General features: G+C 41.1%; 1 protein-coding gene across 4 annotated transcripts in view; it reads left to right on the top strand.

The window, feature by feature from the left end:
• PIK3CB (phosphatidylinositol-4,5-bisphosphate 3-kinase catalytic subunit beta) overlaps positions 1-15,219 on the top strand; it is a 1,042,661-nt gene extending 1,027,442 nt beyond the window's left edge. For all 4 annotated transcript variants that reach the window (XM_069213799.1, XM_069213795.1, XM_069213796.1 and 1 more), the window contains one exon: positions 11,204-15,219. In XM_069213799.1, the coding sequence (XP_069069900.1) occupies positions 11,204-11,341 (138 nt within the window). In that variant the 3' untranslated portion in view covers positions 11,342-15,219. The remainder of the gene's footprint in view (positions 1-11,203) is intronic.
• The last annotated feature ends 449 nt before the right edge of the window (positions 15,220-15,668 follow it).

Raw genomic sequence — 15,668 nt, 5'->3', positions numbered from 1 at the left:
AATAACGTCCTGAAAATTACAGGAAGCTTCTTGCGAATTCCCGTTAAAAAACAGGCCAAAATTATCTTTAAAATATCTTACTTTACAAGGTATTTTGAGACTTGCACCAAACACTGTGTTAGAGTGAAATGCTGCAACAGGAAAGTCATTCTAGAGAACAGCACCAAAAACCTTAGAACTAAATAATATATGGTGCACTGCCCACCCTTACATGGGTAAAGAGAGGAATGAAATACCATGGCTTTACCTTTCTAACGCCCCTCTCAGGACATCTTCTTTGTCTGTGGGAGAACATGCTTTGGAATTGGTGGTTTGTGGGGTGGGGCAGTTGATGTGTAGGAGCGAATGCAAATTAAAATTACTATTGCTCCTAGTTTAAACTAGATAATTTCCATGATTTTCCTGGCTGCGTACATTAAGTACATGTGGTTGATGGTGAATGCAATCTAGGAATCAGTCTGGAATGCCACTCCGCCAGTGAGTGTAAGAACCCTTTAATAACTTTGTTGAGAGATCAAATTGCATAATTTTAGGATGTACAATCTGGCATTGTTGGAAGTGCCTACATTGCTTACTACATGTTTTCCTATTTATTCACATAGCAATCCCAGCCTGGTTCGATTTCAAGATGGATATCAAGAAGAAAGCCGCCAAACTAAAGAATTCATGTATAATGGTTCTTAGGAAAGGCAGGATCACCCTTTGAGATAAAACTGTAAATTTCAGTTACACAACTTCAAGTTGGTGGTAACCCATTCACAACCCCTTCCCCTTTGTGAATTGGGGCTTCAACATTTTTTCAGAGCAGCAGTGGTCACATGGACCACTGCCCACTCTGAAAAAAATGAAAGGTAACTTTTCATATTTTTGCTTGTAATGCGTCCCGTTTTCCTTTAAGGAAAAAACGATCTGCATTAAAAAAAAAAAAAAAAAAACCTGCTCTATTTAAAAAGCAGTCACAGACATGGTGGTCTGATGTCCCCAGCAGGCCACCATCCCTGTGAGTGTTGGCAACCTTGCTAGATGTTTCCGAGACACATTAGTACATTTCATTTTGTGCGAGTCTCTCATTGAGAGTTGCAAAAAATAGCATTTAGAGGCTCTCAAAATGAAATGGTCGTACATCTGGCCCTAGAATATGCGTGCCATGGCCTGAATGGGCCCAGGTAAATAATGCTAATTATTTTACCCTCTGCATTCACTTCCCAGTACCTTACCCCAGAGTTAACCACAACTTACTCGAATTGTGGCATCAGGGATGTGTTAAAATGGGACCTCATCTGCTAAAACCACCTTGAAGAATGATGAACACATGCCCCCTTTTTGACTTGATAAGTTGTCAGAAACTCACAAAACATTTAAGACGATGGTTGTGCTCCGTGCTAATGGTGGCTAAATTATTTATTTTATGTGAATGAGAACCAGTGTGAGGTCTGATGTTTCAAGAATGAAAGTCAGAAATTGTTAAATTAGTCTTGTGAAAAAAATATGAATGAAGTGAATGGTCCGTCAAAATAGTTCTGAAAGCCTTTCCCCTTGATCCATGCCCTCCCCACATCTTGAGGCAAATTGTGGATGTTATTTGCCCAGTGTAGGCAAAGGTATTTAACTCTTCCTTACAGACAGGGACAGCACCTAACAACTAGACAAAAACTAGTGTTGTCCCCTTGCTAAAGAAAGCCTACTGCTGACCAGAAGACTGTCCTATTTCAGACTTACTTCTCTTCTCCCTACCGCCACCAGGATTCTGTAGCCTATTGTCAATAGGCAACTCTCAGAGGCTTTCATGCATGTAAGTGCCACAACTCTGCCCTCATCCTATTAGAGCTAAGATAAAAAACGATCAGCCACGTGGTTCTGAATGACTCATCACCAGATGGTAAATTCATTCAGTAATCATGAACATTCTAAATGACTCATCACAGACCAAAGACATAAACTATTTAAATACACTCCACCTTTGAACCAGCGCTTTGCGTTGAGAATCTAGAGTCTGGTCAAGCTTCCTCAGACTGTCGGAGAACCTAAGTTCAGAGAATCTACTTACTGCAAGTAGTTTCTTCCAAAGACAGGAACCTTCTTCCTTGACTTCCAAACAGCTCGACACCTGTAGGAAACTGGAAAAGACCAGATTAAAAGGTAAAAGCTAACTGCAGCACTGCACAGCATGCATTGATAAGAAACATAAATGGGCACAAAAGCAAGCCCACCCTTGTTGGATTGCACTAGTATCAGGGTGGCAAAGAGTGCATTGAGCCTTCCAGAAAGGAACCAGTTTGAAAAAGTCAACTATTTTGCCGACAATACCCCACGAACAGATGGACTCAGCCACAATTTACATATACTTGTCAAATCAAGAGGCACTTCAAGCCAAAGGGTAAGATTCTTTTTATAGCGTACCAGTAAGTTAGCAGTGGGAAATTGATCTTGCATGCATAGTCGGTTTGCTGAGACACACTTTGAATAATAAGTTTTTGTACTAAAACAGAATTCTGTATTTGCCCCTAGAAACAACTCATCCTCACGACTACCAGCACAACTCGTCCTATCACTCCCACAATATCCAGCAAGTTTCCATCACGCCCACTACAAGAAAATTTTCAGCTGGATACAGGGCCAACTAACGTACAAGGAGATAGAGTCCCTATTGTCCCTGCAACCCAAAAGGAGTGGCTGCTCTTCTCCTGTAAGAGCGTTCCAATGATCCTGACACGCCTAGGCCACAGAGTCATACCCCCTTGTGCAGAACCAATCCTGATGCTAGTCCCACTTCGGTCCTGCCCTGAATAGACAGCGGACCAACAACTGCTCCAGAAGCCGAAGGTGGACATGTGCCACATTTTCAGCACCACACCAGATTCCTCTGGAGTACCTTCTGGCCCCATGAATCTAAGTGGCTTCCAGTTTTTCTACTGTTAGCAGACCTCCCTCGAACTCACCTTGAGTCAAACCCTGTCTCGGACTTTGCTTCATCAAATCTGGCTTGATATAATTCATAGTCCCACATTCTGCGTCATGCACTGTCCCACATTTGGTGGCATGCACACCACTTTTGGTGCCACGACCAACGCAACTGGCGCACATAACCCTTAACCTGACATCACCCAGACCTAGACAATGTTCACAATCTGATCCGGACTATACCCTACATTATGATTTGTGGAATTTTGATGACGATGGCCATCAATACGACAAAGGCAGTATTTTTGATATTCTCCAGGATGCCTGTGTTCAGGGCACCTCCTCAGACATTAGCCTCGCTTCACCAAATCCTACTATGGCTACTGAAGAATCTGCGTCCTTCATCGGTCTTCCAGGGGGCAGCTGACACACTTGACCTCATTCTGCCAACATGGGTATTGTACGGACAGAGGTCCTTATCCCTGCTCCATACACCCAGGAGCGATTGCTCCTCTTTAACTGGTGATCTGGTGAGCACCAGGTCAGAAACCAAATTTTGTCCTCTGGTGAATAGACAGTTGGCAAGATGGCACAGGGCTGCTTCCAGAGATCTGGACTTTCTGTTGCAAACCCTGTCCCAGAAATTCTTGTCATCTAGTCTTCTACAACCCCAGTGCATTCCCTACCACCCCGCCTGACAGTGAATTGCAAAAAATTGAGACATTTGCCAAACAGATGTTCTCGGCCAGCCTCGCCCTAAGGTCAATAAAACCACATGCCTCCTAAGCAGGTATTTTCACACATTGTGGGCCAAAGTGGCAGGTACCTGGCCAGTGGTCTTAGATGATATCTGTAAACCTTGCAAAAGCTGATCTTCGGAGGACAAGATGCAGCAAAATAGACTCTTAGCTACGGTCTGGACACTACCGATGTCATGGGTGTGTCAGTCTGCACCAGCATATTTGTTAGGTGTCATGCTTGAATCCGCTCCACTGTTTTTTTCAGCTAACATCTAACAGTCTCTTATAGACATGCCCTAAGACGGCTCCAGACTGTTTTGACCGAAGGTAGACCTGGCAGAGACAATGCCTTGGTAGGAACAGGCAACCCACTCTTTTCGATATCAGGGAACAGACCAAGAACGCATAGGCCCACAGCGGCATTGTCCTACTCAAACCGCAACCCATCCTGCAGCTGCCCCAAAACTGGTGGCACACAATTGCTCAATTGAAGGTCATCAACTTTCACCTCCAGATGGATGAATGGAGGAGCATCACATTAGATCATAGGCGCTCCAGATTGTAAAACGAGGATACTTCCTACCCTTCCTGTCATATACCACCCACATCACAACACTCACGGAGGACCGCTTGTCCATACTCTGCGGAGACTTTCAGGCTGTCTTGGCCAAGGGAGCAATAGAGAGGGTGCTGACATCAGAGCTCGACACTGGTTGTTTTCTTCCAGTTATTTCCCAGTGCCAAACAAGGATGGATGTCTTTGTCCTATCTTAAATCGTTGCCCTTTGAACTTCTTCCTTCGGAAGGACAAGTTCAGGGTACTCAGTTTGGTCCAAGTTCTGTCTGCCCTGGATTCAGGACCCTTGATGGTAATGCGGACTTGCAGGATGCATGTTTTCAGATCCCTGTCATACAGTTCCACAGACATTACCTGCAGTTTGAAGTAGACCTAGAGCACTTCCAGTTCACGATGCACGTCTTTGATCTTACCAGCAAACCTTGGGTTTTAAAAAGTTAAAAAAGGGGATGGCAATCATCACAGCCCATTTGCAGAGTTTGGGAATACCAGTCTCCCCATATCTCGAAGACTGGCACCTAAAGGCGCAGACTCGCCTTAGACAGTCATAAACCACCTCAAGACAATGGCCAGCCTGTTGACATTGCTTTTTTTTCCATCAAAGTGAATCCATACAGGTGACAAAGGAGACTGTGAAAGACCTGCAGTGGTGGCTGCTCAACCGAGGTTAGACCTTCGGCAGACCCCTCTCTCTGGACCCCTCCCCCATCTGAGAGTTGGAGATCAGAGAACTCTGATGGAGTCTCGGATCCACATTCACATGCTTGAGTTGCGAACAAATCGTTTGGCACTGAAAGCATTCTTCCTGCCTATCAAAGATTTTCAGAGAAAACATGATCTCCATGTGGTATTGCAGCAACAACAAAAAAGGAGTTGTGGGTCCTGAGCCAGGAAGTGTTGCGCCTCTGGAAGTTGCTCTGTGGATGTTTGATATTTACCTGATTGCTCCTGGAAGGATCTTTAAATGCCAGGGCAAACAAACTCAGCCTACGGTGCCTTAGTGGCTTTTACACTCAAGTGGTTCAGGGCACCTTCCAAGAATTGGTAGGGGAGTGAGCCCTGGCTTGATTTATTCACCACTGCAGCAAACATGTAGTGTCCACACTTTTGTACTTTGGAGTTTCCAAAAGGAGTCTTTCCTCAGAGACGCCTTCCATCTGCACTGGGTACTCCTGTATGCTTTCCTGCCCCTCATTCTCTCCTGCCCAAAGTGCTGAAACATCTCGGAAAAGACAAGGCGTAAGTCACTCTTGTGGGCCCCGGACTGGGTGAGGAGAGCGTGGATCATGAAATTCTTGACTATAAGCAGGGTTATGTCTTCCACCTGCGCCTCCACAACCTTCACCTCCTTGTGTGGAGCTAAGCAGCGGCAGTTGGGGTCCTTCAACCTTCCTCCTGAAGTGATTGGTGTTGTATTGCCAGCTGGGAGTCCATCTACCAAAGCTGTTCACTCAATACACTGAAAGAAGTTTGTTTGGTTTACCTCATGACACATTCAACTCCTGAATTCAGAGTTACCAGCTGTTCTCTTATTATGTCTGTCATTAGCTCAGCAAGGCCGGACTATGGCAACAGTTAAAGGCCCTTTCACCATTTTCACATTTTACCTGATCAACCATCCTTCTTCAAGTCACCTGTTGTGATGGGTCTTCTTAAGAGGCTAATCTCTCATGTTCCCACAAACACCTTTTGTAATGCTATAGTGGGACCGTAATTTGTACCTCACCTACCTAATGTGCACTTCCTTCTAACCAGTGCACAATTGTTGTCATTGCTTGCTTACCATCAAAACAGCATTCCTTACTCTCATAACATCTGCCAGGCAAGTACGTGAAATTTAGGCATTCTCCATAGTTCCACCACACACATCCTTTTGCCCAGATAAATGTGTCCTTTGGACAAAAGTGGCATTCCTGTCCAAAGAGGTCATGCCTTTCTACATTGGGCAATCCATAATTTAACAGACTTTTTATGCTCTGCCTCATCCCTTCAAGGAGGAAAAACTTCTGCATCGCCTTGACCCTGAGACGTTGCTTTGCTTCTATGAGGATCAACCCAAAGCATACTGAGAAGACAGCCACCTTTTCTCCGGTTTTTATGAGGCTGAGAAAAATAAAGTAGTTCAAAGGAAGACCATCTTCAGATAGACTGATATGTATTAAGTTAAGATCTTCGATGGGATAGCCCAGAAGCAGCACCCAGACGGCTTGTATGCACATTCCACCGGAGCAAAGGTACTCTGGTGTGCAGTTTACCAGTTCTGGACATTTGCCACACTGTCATGTGGGAGTCTCTCCAAACATTCATGAAACATTAATGCCTGGGTAGTCACGTCTGACACTATGGGCACTTCGGCGGTTCAGTCATACAGGATTTCCTGGTCTGAGCCATTCCATAGACCCACCACTGGGGAAGATGTACTGCTTTTATATATGTTCAGAAGGTCAGGAATCTGCGTTTAGAAGTCTCTATCGGTAGAATAGTTTACTTATACCTTCAATAACCCCTTTTTTGCTAGAGACTCTATCTGATCCCAGATTCATCACCAACCCACCCTTCTCTCTGTTCTGTGAAATAGAATCATATAGTCCATTAACAAGATCCCAATTTGAAAGTCTGCATATTCATTTATTCTGATTACAAGGGCTCCACGTCCCTCGGCACAGAAAGAGATCGGAAAGAAACTGACAATAGCTTGCATAGGTTGTTGTGATGTAGTGGCCAAACATCATGTCTAGGGTGGGATGGACCAGATATGGAGCCACACAACCCCACCTGTCGACGTACAAGGGAATTGGTACGAAAGCCTCCATATTGTGTGGTGGCATCTAGTAAATTCACAAGGTGAGGAACCTGCTGTTAGTCTGTACCAGAAAAGGCATTTTCAAAGGTAAGTAACTTGCTTAATTTTTGTCTTATGCAACTGCTGTCCAAGGTATCAATGGTTCCTGAGATGTCCTCTCCCCCCCAATGGAAGGAAGATTTTGAACCTCTTCTTTGTGTCTATTGGCAGGAGGTCACCTAGTATGTTAAGGGAGAGGATGGACTAAAAAACTAATTATATTAAAACACATGATTAAAACAGCAGAAAATGATGCAGTTTTACAGCTGCCTTTAGGTATAGGCCCATTCTAAAACAGACATCCTGAGATGGCAATAACTGGAGATAAATGAGCGCAGGGGTGCGCTTTTTAATCCTTGCTTTCCTTAGTACTGGAATAGGCAAGCCCCTGGTCAGGTCTCTGTAAAACCTACAGAAGAACAAAAAGTGCAATAAAATTTGGTCAGACCCTTCATTGCAGGGACAATGACGCATAATAAAACATTGTACTGGCTAGGGGGAAAACATAGTTTCCACTTGATAGCACCTAGGCTGAATCTAGTGAAAAGAGACCACTCCAAAGAATTGGGGACCCACTTAAGGTATGGTTCAATCCCAGAACACATCTGGATTGACTCAAACATACCATAGGATTCTGTGGTGAATAGGGCCAAATCCCTTTACCTAGCATGCATTAAGGTTTTCTCTAACCCATGTCGTATCTTCCTTTCTAATAGATTTAGGGTCATGAACAAAGGAGCAGGATAACAAAACTGGAAGAATTATTCTGTATATATTTCAACCAGAGCAGTGAGGGGGCAAGGTACACGAGTCTTCACTACATCTTGCCACCATGTGCATTATATCTTCCATTAAACCCTATTTGCGGTCTGTTATGGTGAAGAAAGACCTAAGTCTTGGAACATTGACATTTGAAAAACATTTTTGCTATCTATTTAGAATTATCAATTATCAAATAGTTCATTTATTTTGTCTTCATTTGTTTTTATTATAATACGTTGATATTAAAATTAAAAGGAACAACACCACAGCTATCACAGAGAAATGCACTATCCTCGTACATAGATGACATGGTATGATACTTCACACAACATTTTCCAAAAACACCTATTTCAAACAAGTACAATGTGAATGAAAAATAGGCAAAGCAGAAAGGTAATCAAAATGAAACAGATCAAAAAAGAGAAAGGTAATGAGACGAAAAGACTTTCTGCAAAGGTATAAAAAGGTTGAGGAGCCGACAAGCGAAATCCGCTAGCATTCTATGGTGTGAGCAGTATAACAAAAGACAATGCAACAGATTTGTTTATGCCAGCTTATCTACATCACCGATAAGACAGTCAAGGGTGTTTAATTTTCTCCATATGAATGTCCAGACTTGATCATGGACCGGCTGCTTGCTTCAGTGTTTTTACAAAACAGTCTGGTCTAATCCTTCACATCTATGAACCTGGCATGCGCACTCCCACAAAGTGTGACGAGAAAGAAGGAATGTTTTTTTCAAGTTAAATTTCACTGATTTCACAGCAATCAAAATGAATAGATCCAGCAATCTCTCCTATCGTCTTTTCAAAGCTCCCAAGGTGTAGATTCGTAAAATATACACCAGATGGGCTTAAGTGTTAATTAAATATCGTATGTTCTGTTTACATCTAATGTAACTTGATACCAATAATCCTTGAGTGACTCACATTTGACCAACATAGGACCATCACAATGCCAGCATACATTCAAGTTTTGATCCCACAGTTTGACTGGTGTAAGGTTTCCTATGGGCATTATAAGAATTAATCTGTATTGACTGAATGATAGAAGTGTTTGACTTAGTAGACGATTTGAAAAGTTTCTGCCACAGTTGTTCCTCAATATTCTCCCCTGTTCAAATTCCCATCTCTGCATTTCATTTCTTTTAGTGCTCCATTGATCGATATTGTTTCTCTGAAGCTTTGTGTATATAGTCGTTATGTGAGAATGGCCTTGCAACTTGGATAAAATAAATATGATCGAATTTCTGGCATGGAGGGAGTTAATACAAATTTAACTGCTACTTTGTTTAATTACACCATTGTGTAACAGTCTGTATTTGTTGGCCACGTCTTAAACTGTAGTTGTGCAAAAAAGAGGTTGACCCTCCAGCATAGTCTCTCACCTGAACTATCCCAACCGCCTGCCAGTTCTACCAGCTCACAGCTAAACTGTTCTCTTAAATCAAGTTAATCCTCAATGATAGATATACATTGTGAGGAGTCAGTAATCATAAATTAAAAGTTAAACGTGTGACCCGGTTTGGCACAAGGAATAGCAATAGATCAAACAACTCTAAAGAATTTTTCATGAGTTCTGCCAAAATGGTTGCAGTTTCACCCCAAAATATCTGTTAACTCTCCATGCTAAGAAATGCTGGTAGATAAAAAGTGTCTGCAAAACAGAACATCACACATTCCTTATTGATTCTTTATTGTTAATAACACATATTATTTGGATAAACATGAAGGATTGCCCTTTGAAGGTAACTTTCATCCTCCGTGGCCTTCAAAACCATACTTTATGTCCAATGATATTGTAGTAAGTCAGGGAATTCGTTCTGTCATTTTTGTGATAAAATCTTTTAGGAAATTGATTTTTTTTGTCCTTTCTATGGAAAGTTTGGGTTAGCATCTGCTGGACATTTTGAGTTCTAAAGAAGAAATAACAGAATTCTATGATGACTACTAACTTCAAAGTAACCAGGTTCCACCAGATCAGTTTTCGTCAATATCCATGATTCAATGAATCAAACGCAAGTCATTTTCTTTCTCACAACATTAAGGCAGGCCAAAGGTGCATATATTGCCTATGTGGTTCCTTTTTTCAAGTTAGAACTTAATTTTCAAATTTCGTCACGCATGTTAGTTTAGTTTTGAAACTAGTCTGATAGTGTATTGAGCCTTCGAGTTTGCTGATCAGTGCTTCAGCCTCTCCAGTTAGATGAGAACTTCCCCTCGGTCTTTCTTAATTTTGGCTATGTCCTCCTGAATCATTTCATGTTTGACTTTGACTGGAAAATATAGCTTTGAAGGATCCACCTCAACTCTTTAGAAAAACTCTTCCTTGTACTCTTTCAGTGTCTTTCAATTAATACTTTGTCACCGCAGGGTTTGAACCTACTCACAAATACAACAGCACAACAAGAATGTCTCTGGACAATTCAGGGTCATGAACAGGAAGCTCAACTCTTAATACAAAATGCTCCTTTGTAAGCTAGTCTTAATAAATGATCACTCAGGCCCAGTCTTCTGCATGAACGTCAGGCGGCCTGGTAGAATTTTCTGCTTTCTCAACCCAATAGAACGCTAACCAATAAAAAATTCAGAAGAACTCTAAAATGGACTTAGTGTATGCAACACATTGAGTGCACATTCATGCACTTTAACTCAATATGAAGCATATCAGAGTATCCTCTCATTTTGTCTAGGAGAGTACCCTGTTTTCCCCATGCAGATTAGAGGATCAGTAAAAAAATGTTGGCTGTACTGTGACTATAGCGCTGATCGACCTCTGGAGCACACAGCAGAAAGGATACACATCCACGTTGTTTTCAATCTCACTGTTCTCAACACTAGTAAGTATGCAAGGCACACAGCAACACATAAGCACGTTGTTCAGGATGCAAGCAGAGTGTCATCCAGCCTCATTCGATCTTCACTTGAGGCCCACTTTCATTCTCTCCTGTTACCTGAGGCAGCCTCCATTCTCTCTAAACCTGCATTTATGTATGGTAATTCTTATAAAGCCATGTGGGGCAGAGGAGCGAGCTCAAATTGCAGCCATCTTCTGTGATATCAGGCAACACCACCCTCATCACCCCCCACCCCTCAATCAATTCACTACTAAAAGTCAGAATGAAATTTGTGTATATAACTACACTGGTAAGTAATACATTCACTATATTTTTTATGTTGCGTACAGTTGTGAATATTTTTAAATTATTGGGTTTAGTCATAGACTGTCTACTTTTTAAAGATTATACACTGAAATGCTTTTTAAATTAAATTCAGATGTATTGGTTTTAAAACCCAGTTTGTTACTTAAAATGCTACTATACAAATGATTGCAAATAATCGTTTTTTAGTAAGTTGTATGCATTTGTTGTCGCTTCTTTAGGACTCCCTAGCTCTGGGGAAGACAGAAGAAGATGCACTAAAGCAATTCAAACAAAAATTTGATGAGGCACTTCGGGAAAGTTGGACTACTAAAGTGAACTGGATGGCTCACACTATGCGAAAAGATTACAGATCATAGTATTTGTGGGGTTAAACTGAACTTTGCATTGAGATACTGCGTTTATTGTGTGAGGAAACAAGGGAACTTCAAGCCTGGATAACAAAAACCTGCATATGTATCGTTTGACATACCGGCTCTGATTGTTGCACGCCCTTTAAGGTTGGACCAAGAACTTGTTTCATCACTACAGTGCACCCTGACTTTGAAAAAACCCTACCCTGCTGGCTTTGCACGTGGAGAACTACTGAATAATTTGTTTTGTATTTTATGTTAAAATTGGTACTTGAAGAAGAGCTAAGCCAGTATGTTATGTTAGAGTGAATCCTTTGTAATTACCTATGTATGGTTTGAGGACCTTCTGCAGACACTGGCCTTTCTTTTTAGTTCCGCGATTGGATGTTTTAATTTAATAGAACAAATCTTGATTTTTTTTTTTAACTATAGGATTTGGATATAATGTAAATGACTTTGGTGCCAGTTATATATATTATTTAATGTAGCCTCAACACACAACAAATTGCAGGTCCATGACTACAATGCCAGAGGATCCCTGAAGATACAGTTATTACAACTGTTTTGTGTCTTCACTGCCATAGAATGTATACATCTTTCTACTACAGTAAAACCTTATTATAATTCTGTTGTCTCTTGGCCATACAGGAAGTAGTACACCACGGCTCCTACATCATTGCATGTGGGTATATTACTGTAAAATCTGTACATACGCATAATTACTAAACATTTTAATGTGGTATCTTGATTTTTTTATCGCCTTTACTGGGTGAAGTATTTTTCAATATTTTTATTGTCTATATAATTTGTTTTTCAATTGCTGTCTATTACATTTCTTTTAAAAATGTTTCTGATATCTCTAAAAATATGGTGTTACAATGGTGTTAGGCCGTTTTAATGCAAAATACAAAAGTAACAAGAACAATTGTAAGTGAAGTGTACTGAATCTCAGTGCAATATTTGTAATCTGTCATTGAAAATGTCTTTGTGATTTTAAAGATGAGAGGTTGAACCATTCAAGATAACCTTAATGTTACGCCGTGAAAGTGAAAACTTGTTGCATATTGCACAGTGGCTTACCATGATGTCTTAATGGCTCAATAGTCCCCTTCTTGCTACAGAGCAGCAAATATTGCTGCTAATATTAGGATCCCAGAACCACTTAGCCATGTTGGGAAACTGAAATAGCACCATAGCTGATGAATGAGTGGCATGGCTTAAAATCCACGACTGCCCACCTATAACTAAGAGAGCAATGGAGCAGCCTTGCCATGGCATATTACAAGGCAGTGCAGCCATAATGAGAGGTCTTTGTCAGTGTCGATATCACAGGGTGAGTTTGCATGAACAGTGTTATGAGAGGTAGGATAGCAGCTCTGAATCGACCATGGATTGGTGATAGTCTGTATTCGTATTAAGGCTTGATAATGCAGTTTGGTTGAAGTAACACTTTAGCCTCTCCTTGTCAAGGTTGTGACAATATATTGCCATAAGGATGATCTTGGTGGTCCAACTGCCAGGAGGCCTCTGCCAGGATCAGGGATCCCAATGGACTGGCAGGGGCCAAAGTTGTGGTCAGCCACGGCAGCGCTGAGTTCGGCAATGTCTTGCTGATCATGACTTCCCTTTCTGCTATCCTCTCCGTGGCGGTTGCACTGCCATGGAAAGGCTGGCGGAAAGGCAGTGCTCGGGGGACCCCCCTGACAGCACCCTCGGAATGGCCACTGTCTGCTATGCAGACAGTGTGCATTCAGAGGGTGCTTGTGTACGATGGCATTGGCCTCGCTCCCTAAGGGAGGCAAGGCCTGTGCTGCTTCGCTGTTTCCACCAGACTGACCGGCAGAAGCGTCATAATACGATGTTTCTGCCAGTCAGCCCGGTGGTTAGGCTGCCGCCTTGGTGGGATCCACATCCCTCTGTATTGGTGGCAATGCTGCCAAGATCGTAATCTGGCTGTAAGTGCCATGAATGACAAAACCTACATGATAACATTGCCTTTAGGGAGCAAAGAAACAACCCGGAAACTACCAAATTATGGTAGTGACAATTTCTCAGTGAAGCAGAAGAAACTTAACAGATAAGTAACACAACAGCACTTGACGATGGAGTGACTTCACAATGTAGCTAAGAACATGTTAAAAACTACTTACTGGTTTAACATGTAGACCGTGCAGGTGATAAATAGTTGCTAGATAAATATATATATCATTAGAAAAAGACCACAAAGGGTTATGTTGTGCACGCAAAGTCATCAAACAGTTATCACTACTATAAGACATTTGTGCTGCACATTGCAACCCTCAAATCCTAGGCTTTGCTGGGTGAACCCTTGAAATTTCAGAAAATGAACCATGTTTGTCCTTATATTCAAATTATTTTCTAGGCTTCAAGTATGCTGTTCAAGTGCAACGTAAGTGCTAAGATAGGTTATCTTTTTTTTGTTTCAGTCCTTTCATTTTGGTAGTTAAAAAATAATTAGGAGGCTTTCAGAATTGTTAACTAGTCCTTATCACCCGAACTGCATTAATACAGTAGCCAACTGGAATTTATAAAACTGCAAGTACCAGAACAATGGCTTCCTTTAGATCCAAAGGTCCTTGATGTCACAACATGTCAGTTTGTGCACTTGCACCTCAGTCTACATGCACCAAAAATAAGAACTAAAATACAACAAACTGGGCGCTCCAAGGCTGTTGCGTGTGATTTTTGCTCATAGTTAAGGAAATCCGTTGTCAAAAGCAAGTCTGTCGTCAAAAACACCCATGTTGTTTTGCAGACATGTTTGCATACAGGGAGGGGGGGCAAACTTAGGATCTTCATCTGGTCATAGCCACAGGCTCCCATCTATCCGGTATTATTATGATGAGTCATCAACATCTGCCTATATAAAGATTGACCCGTTCCAGCATGATATCAAGATCTCGTCTGTGCTTGCACTATTCAGAGTCTCCTCTGTCCCCTTCAATCCTCCCATTGGAGTGCCACATTCTCACATTCCGCCCAATAACTGTTGTGGTTCAGTTAACATAAGGATCTCTCAGCAGCTTTGGAATATGAAAACCCCTTGCAAAGCTCACCTTGCCGCAGTGCTCATTGGTTCTTCATTCTTTCAAACTATGAATCCCTAAGAAGGTGGTCTTGTTTTATCAAAAGGGTCTCTACAAGCCTATTTGTATATCAGAAATGTGCTTTATCAGCAAATTGCTGCTATGATGTACATTTTTTGATCAGTACACTAAAACCTGTTTGCAGTGCAGAACGATAGAAGGTTTTGTTAGTCCTTTGACATTGTAATTACTTGGTAGAATGCTGAAATTTACTGATGATGGGGCACATGGAGAGTTCTGTAAACCTTAGTGAGGCAGATTTCAATTTCGATACAATGGTTCCTAAAGCAGCACAAATGTACCAAAAAAGATTAGGCAAAACGTGTTTACTACATAAACGTAGGAATTCCTTATTCTCCAAGGAGTGTTTCAGTGAGATTCTGTTAATCTCTTATTTATTAATGACCCTGTTGAACATAATTTTTTCATGATATTTGTTTTTATTAAGGTTTATACTTTTAGGAAAGTGGACCTGTGTATATTTGATGCACTGTAAATTTATTTTGTTAGGTACTTGATCTTGGCTACCTTATAAACATGTGCAATATCATCTACTGGTTTGAAACTAGATGTTTTCTTGTTTCAGAATATCAGCAGATAGTGAAACCTACTGCTTGTTCTCCAAAGAACACTGGTAGCCTCAAATTATTGTTCTTGTTGGACTGTCGGTGACCAATATAAATAACTGTATATATTTATATATATATTTGCTTTGGACTAAAGATATGTTTTACATAGGAATGCTATTAAAGATTGATCATTTATTTGTTCATTAAAGTGGGTGTGCATTTACTTCTGAAAACCAGGATTAATAAATTTAAAAGTAAGCTTGAAAATCTGACAGACATTTCAAACTCAGTTGCTTGTAATTTATTTTCGAACTGTATAAGCTTTATTTGCCTGCCTCGATTTCTCCTCCTTGTAAGTTTTGTTTACAACGTTTCTGTAATGGTCTTTATTCAAAGTTAAACTTTTTCAGAATTGGAAAAAACACACTACAAGCAATCACAGAACTTAAATTTTTTTGTTTTGCTACTAGAAAGTACCCAAATGAAATTACTCAACAGAATAGGCTTACTATGACCAGATTGAAAACAAATATTATAAAATAACCAGTATAATCATCTAAACACAAAGCGCTCAGTAGTCCAACATGCCACTTGTCGCTGCCTAAAAAAAGACATGTTCATAATCAAGGGCGAAATAGGGAAAAAGAGTTGACTCAT

This window comes from Pleurodeles waltl, chromosome 11, assembly GCF_031143425.1.
Source record: "Pleurodeles waltl isolate 20211129_DDA chromosome 11, aPleWal1.hap1.20221129, whole genome shotgun sequence".
In the NCBI taxonomy this organism is placed as follows: Eukaryota; Metazoa; Chordata; class Amphibia; order Caudata; family Salamandridae; genus Pleurodeles; species Pleurodeles waltl.
This window is presented reverse-complemented; position numbering and strand designations above follow the sequence as displayed.